Source organism: Monomorium pharaonis, chromosome 5 (genome assembly GCF_013373865.1).
Source record: "Monomorium pharaonis isolate MP-MQ-018 chromosome 5, ASM1337386v2, whole genome shotgun sequence".
Taxonomy (NCBI): domain Eukaryota; kingdom Metazoa; phylum Arthropoda; class Insecta; order Hymenoptera; family Formicidae; genus Monomorium; species Monomorium pharaonis.
Window position 1 is genome coordinate 24,193,390 of NC_050471.1, and position 6,990 is coordinate 24,200,379.

At 41.5% G+C, this 6,990-nt stretch overlaps 1 protein-coding gene across 1 annotated transcript in view; it reads right to left on the reverse strand.

The window, feature by feature from the left end:
* LOC105829620 (homeobox-leucine zipper protein MERISTEM L1) overlaps positions 1-3,409 on the reverse strand; it is a 47,146-nt gene extending 43,737 nt beyond the window's left edge. Inside the window, exon 1 of the mRNA XM_012668628.3 lies at positions 1,728-3,409. Coding sequence (XP_012524082.1) covers positions 1,728-2,100 — 373 coding nt within the window. The 5' untranslated portion in view covers positions 2,101-3,409. The remainder of the gene's footprint in view (positions 1-1,727) is intronic.
* Positions 3,410-6,990: the final 3,581 nt, after the last annotated feature.

Sequence of the window (6,990 nt, forward strand, 5' to 3'; positions counted from 1 at the left end):
AATTACGCGCCGTTGCCAATAAAACTATTTATCATGGCGGAGAGGATGGGAGCTTTCATAAATCCCGAAATAACCGGCGGGTCGATCTGATACAGTGCTCGCGTGCACGACTGACGTTCATGAACGAAACGCTTCTCCTCGACGTAGAAATCATTATGCAATTATAACGAATCTAACCGCCGCATACTTTTGCGGAACCGGCGAAACCGCCGAGTGTGTTATCCGACGCGGCATGCCGTTGTAGAGGAACTACGAAATTACTGAGAAAGAACGGCAGCCTGATAATAAGTAAGATCTTTTTTCCTCATCCAAAGCAACAAAGACATAATTCTTATTCGCGAGAAGAAAAACATCCTGGATATTAAATATATTCCGTAGCCACAAATGTGTCAATTAATCAAAACTTGCGTTTCGAAGAAATTTCATACTTAAATGACACACCTAAAAGATTATTTATTACAATTTTTTAAGCGTAAAATCAAATATCTTAATAATTAAATTTAATTAAATTTCTATAAAGATATATTAGTTGAAATTGCCTTATAAGACAATATATTGCTATCTATACTGACCAAAAACGTTTCACATTGAAGGATTTATCGTAATTTTTTTAAGCGGTCTAGTCGAATGCATCTTAATAATTTAATTTGTAAAGACGCACGCTCGTCGAAATCACTTTAATACAATCTTTTGTTATTTATTGATATTTTTACCTCTCTGTTGAACAAAATATTTTTTAGAATTTACATTTTATTCAATTCTTCTAAATTTTCTAATTTTAATATCTCACAATTCATAACAATTTTAAATATTAATATTTTTTATAGTAAAATAATAATCTTTTTTTACAAATATATATCTAACGCATGAAATTAGCAGAGATTAGGGAATTTTGCAGATGGAAACGTGTCAGGCACGAATGCTATTTTAATTATTCGATACCTTGCGTTGCACCAATTTGAAGTTTCGTTCGTCAAAGGACCGGATTCACGCAAATTCGCGGTAGCGCGCGATAAATTCACAGCGGCGGAAACAATCGAAAGCCAACGGCGGGCGAATTAAGTGGCGCTCCCTTCGAAGCATAAACAAGTGTTAGGGACGTGAATGGGATCACGTAAAAAACAGATTTCCACCCTCGGCAACGTGGACGTTCTCGCGCACGAAACACGATTTCAGACAGGCGGTCGCCAGGAAGGGCGGGAAAAGGGAATAGGGACTAACGTCGTAAGCGATCCCAGGGGCTCGTCAGGAACGATCTTATGATTGACCGCGTTACGCCACTCCCTGAAGACCGTTTTTCAAAAGCTATTTCGGAAACGCCGCCGCCATCAACGTACTTAAACGAGCGATCGGAGAAATACTCTAAACTAAATTACTTACAATTCCAAGAAGCATAATCTATTAATATCGCAACTACGATTTTACAACGCAAATTTCTAGAGAGAATAAAGTACTGTGCAAAATATTATATTATATCATATTACCGTCCTTTATGTATATGTATAAAAATAGATCAAGCTTTCATTTGAAAGTTTTTTTCAAAAGGCTTTGCCGAAAATTAAAATATATATAATTTGTTTGTGTTATCTTCCAAAAGAAATTTATAAAGGAAGAGTAATTAATTATATAAAAATATTTGTACCATTCAAAGAAAAAGCTAAATGATGTTAAGTTTAATGTTAATTTCAAGTCTTTCAAATTTGTGTAACCGTTAGATTTGTACTCACCTTTCTTTTCATCCTCTTCCTCTCCATGATCAGCAGCGTGATGCAGATGATGTACATTAGGATGATGTCCGGTGATCGCCGGTACCAGGGAATGATTGCTCAACGTCGGATGCGGATGATGCGGGTGATGATGACTAAGAAATCTGACCGCCGCGGCAGCGGCCTGATGCTGGGCCTGCATGCTCTGCTGGACCTGGCTCTGCACCTGACCCAGTACCGGATGATGCGGCGGCCATCCTGCCAAGTGGAATGGAAAAACAGGCGTCGTCCTTTGGAACAACCTGGTCGGGGCCAGCAAGGATCCTCCGGAGGCGCTGGAGCCGCTGCCGGGAGGCAACGGAAAGGACAGACCACCTCCAGGCTCCAAGACCATCTTCGGTACCAACTCGCCGCCGTTCGTCTCTCCCACGGAGAGCGATCAGTCCGCTCGCATCAATCCCTGGGATCAGCGAAGCCCGATCACCAGGAGAAGAAGGAGTCACCTGATCACTGGTACACTGGAGTCATGTGTCTGTCAAAGGATGCGAGATTGGAGGTTATCTGGCGCCGTTAGATGTTTCCAGTCAACGCGCGTTTACGTCTTCCATTTCAAACTCTTCAAAGCATGATCACTAACCGATACAGTCCATAGACCATCACTGCCTATAAGTCACTTGTTTGTGATGATCATTGAGAAAATGTTTGTAAATGTATTGATCTCGCTGTTTCAAACGGGTTTTTGTACCTTCCATTCTAAGTCTTTTAGATCGTTACGCAGGTCCATCTTAATCATTGATCTTCTCAAAAAGACGATTATCTTAAAAAACAGTGAATTAACCCAAGATTCTTATTGCTTTCAAATGGAGATAGTTTACATATTCTTAAAGTTCAAAGATTTATAGATTAATCCGTGGTTCAAAGTGTCGATAACAATATTCCACATATTTTGTAACTTTGTATATATCAAATTGCCTGTCGAACTGGTAGAATTCTATCAGCCGTCGGTTAACTTAACAACGTACCCAGCTTCTAAACGCACAATTTTTCTGACTTAATTCAACCAGTATCACAACAATTAAACTATAATATATTGAATATCTATGATCGATTATTCCAAATGATCGACGATTTCATCATGTATGAAAGCCATTCCTTCACTTGCTATGGTCGTTGATTGAAGACTGATGACCACCAACGTCTTTCCAAAAGTTCATTATAAGGTCTCTGATTTATAACGTCACTAAAAAGTCTCACAATTCCACTGGAGCAATTCTTCTTGGTGTACTCCAAAATTTTGTGCACGCTGGGATCGATTCACCGAGTTACGCACGTTCGCAACACTTTCCCAGCCACGACGCATCACCGGAGAAACTTCCGGGTTTTCGCGGCCCTCGAATACGTGCGCGTGACAGGCGGGTCTCCGGGATTTCCTTGATAGCAAGGACCTGCTGGTATTAAGACCACTACGGCATGAGCCAACGGCACAATACTATCTGCCCAGAGACTCGAGTCAACGACTCCCCTCTGTCCGCGAAACTGAAACTGGTTTTAAGATCCGCCCAGAGTCGCCGGATTGGCCGAGCCCACGGCGGGCTCGTGGGTAATACGGAATGTTGGGCCAATGCGGGCGCGGGAATTATACAGACGGCGCCGCCCGCTGGGCGCTTTTTTCGTCCTGGAATTGAATCGACGCCTGCTTGCGGTGCCTGGTGGGGGCGAATCAATTGGTGGCTGCCCTGAAACAGGCCGCAAGATGGCTCCTCCCTTCCCACAGCCACTGCGAGATACCCTTGCCGATCTCATCGGCCGAGGCACTCGGATTCGAACCGAGTTGGATTCGTCGTAATGGACAGGCAAAATATATATCAGTGAATTGTGCGGTTGTTTATTGCCCAACATTGTGTCTCGCCTTTTGTCCATTTTCTTCTTCCTTTTGAAGCGGAAATTTAACTCTTTGACTAACGGGCGCAATATAATTTAAATTTTATTCGCTTAATTTAAAGGTTGCGTTTAATGATTAGTATGAAATGTGCGACGATAATTTAACGTTACAAATAACGCGTCAAAAGCTTGAAGTAATTTAATTTATATCGAGAGATATTTTTATTTTAATTACTTCATTACTATATTAAAAATTATAAATGTTCAATAAATTTCTAAATTTAAAGATCCCTCGAAATTGCCAATTTCTATCATGCGTGTGTACGTGATATTCCATATGGAATATCTTATTGATAAAATTAATGAAATAGGAAACCCTCCTCAGGTCTCGAGTGGACGGACGAGCTCGCGAGGAAGAGACACCCCCATGATCGCACCACTACTCCCGTGCCAATCCCCACTCCGGAAGATCCTTCCGCCCCTCCAACCCCCGAGGGCGCGATCCTCTTTTAATAAAAGGAGCTCGGAGGCGTTAAGTAATTACATCTATTCTCTGCTGGGGAGGAAATTACCTGCACCGGGTCGGTGTGGGAAAAATTGGGAAATTAAAATTAACCCCCACCCCGGCCGAGCACCGCGCGCGCGCTTGCTCGCCTGTTCTGCCCCCTTTCTCGGATTGCGCGCTCGACCGGAACACTTCGTTCTCGAATTTAGGAGGAGCCGGCGGCCATTACCGCTTACGTAATCTTTTTTTGCACAGTGACGGCGGCAGCTTGTTAGCGAAGTTATTTAGCACGCGATTCGCCCTCGTACCCTACCCCCTCTGTTCGTCAACGAGAACCCAAAGAGTCAGACACTCATCTATCATCTCTGGATATTGTTGCCAGAATAATGCTAATAAAGAACAATACATTTCAACGCTCATTGTTTTATAGCCAAATGAAGTTTTAGCATTTTTCTAATTTCAACAGCTAATTTTTTAATCGGTTAAATAATTTACGTTTACAATTTTTAAATGTGTATGTCAAACACAAATCTACGTTTGCGTTGGACATAATTACCTTACAATTCTACTCAATTTATTCCCCAATGGGAGAAAACTAAATTACTCGACGAGATAATGTTGTGGTAACTTAATGTTCTCTTTGAACATTAATAAATCTAAATTCTTCCTCTCTGTAGAATCATCATCGGCATAATAAACACCCATAAAAGTAATTCTATTCGACCTTTCTTTATAGAGTCGCTGTCTTTCCAGAATTTTGAATTATAGATGGAAAGTCGATATAATATTTGATAAAACTATGACTAAGTACGATTCACATTACTCGTGGAATGTACAAATTTTAGTTTAAAAATGTAGTTAATTTTAAGAATTAACCTTTTAGCATGGGAATAATTAAATTACTTATCGATTGACAACGAGAAACCACGAAGTTGATTATGCTGAGGGAAGAGGAGGGAAAGGCTGAAAGGGGTGAAGTGGGGCCATGAAAAATTGATCGAGCACGATATCTCACGTTTAGGTGCATCTTGGTGAAAGAACCAGAACACGCGCGGGTCATACATCAAATACCCGAAGGCTCCTCGCGCGCGCGCACGATCGTGCTTTAATATAAAACTTAAATAACGACACATACAAGGGGGCGAGGACGCCATGACGAAAATGGCAAATAATCTTATGAATAAGTTCTTCGCCCGGTTCAACCGCGAATACCAAAGTCGCACGAGGCGATCCGCGCCATTAAATCCTGCGGTACATCTCGAATTAATAAACAAGGGCTACTTCGCCTTCTTAAATTTATATCCGTCTTCAACGGAGCTTAGAAACGTCGACAGAATTTCTTAACTTTTTATAATATCATATATTTATACATTTTATTTGATATGAATGTATTTTAAGCCTAAAAAAGTAATCATTTGTTATCAAATATTTCAATTTTATGTTCACTTTATCTCTCACGATGCAATATAATTTTATTCTTGTGACTTTTAGCCAATTATCGCTGCCGTACAAGATAAATTGGATCCTTCAGTAAACTTTTTTTTTGCTTCGCAGCGCGAATTACTGTGACTACACCCATATCATTTTATCGTTGATAAGAGGAAGAAAGACCAAGCGAAAGAGAAAGAAAAAAATTGAGAGAAAGAGATAGAGAGAGAGAGAGAGAAAGAGAGAGAGAGAGAGAGAGAGAGAGAGAGAGTTCGTCTTTAATTAAGGTCAAATCCTCATTTGGCACGTCCTCGCTCGCGCCATCAAATATAATCATCAGAAAGCACACCATCTTTTTTCCCTCCTCTGCTTTAGGACTCCTCCCCCCTTCTCCTTGCGTCACAGAAACCAGCACCCTTTCTCCCTTCCTTCAGACTCGTTCTCGCTCTCTCGAATTGAATCTCTCCGGGAGAGAGGAGAGGGTGAGAAGACGAAGGAGAAGGTTGCCTTGGCAACGACAGAGGGTTTCTCGATGTGGTTGCCGGGGCAACCTGTAACCAGCGACCCCTAAATATGCGCCAGGAACCGCAGAGGAGAGGAGGGTTGGAGGAAAAGTGAGAAAGAGGGGCATTTAATAATCGAGTTAAATGAAAGCCTTTCCGAAAAGAAATAACGACGGGAATTAAACTGATGCAGGAGCTAACAAAAGATGCGCCAGTAACTGTGTGCATTTTGGGAGATGCAGTAAATCTACTAGCCACTTGTAAATCCATTACTTAATTGCTTTGTCTCGCATATAAATAATCCATTCTATCACAGTTATATGTACTTTTCTTTTTTACACGTTGACATCAAATGTTGAGATCGGGATAAAATCAAACTCGAGTTTGATAATAAATACAATAACAGAATGGTATAATAATAATAATTTCTATAATGACTTATTAAAAATAATATTTTATATCGAATTCGCATTTTCACACTTAATCGACCAAAGAATACAATCTTTATATTAAAAATGTATCGAACTTGTTTAATATTCCAGAGTGAGAAGAGAGATCTCAGCGAGTACGTAAAGCGCGAATAATTTTCTGGAGTGCACGCAGTTCGGGGGAAGTTAATTTCAAGGCAACGCGCTATTACGTAAAAGTCACCTTTTGCCGGAAATTAGGCTGACGCCCGTCTCGGGAGACCCCGGGCGTACATAATGCGGACGCGGGAAGGACGCGCAAAGAGGAAAGCGGCGAGTTCCTAATTTACACAGCCGCCGCACATCCACCGGAGCCCTTTCCGGCCCAGACGGAACTTTGTCGGCGATTAAAACGCTTTAGTAATTAACTGGGTCTCCTCACCTTCCGCAGGAGTAGCAGTTACCGCCGTACCACGCCAGTAACACTCTCGGAAACTCCGTCGTCTTCTTCTTCTTCTTCCTCCTCCTCCTCCTCCTCTTCCACCTCCTCCACCCTCTAC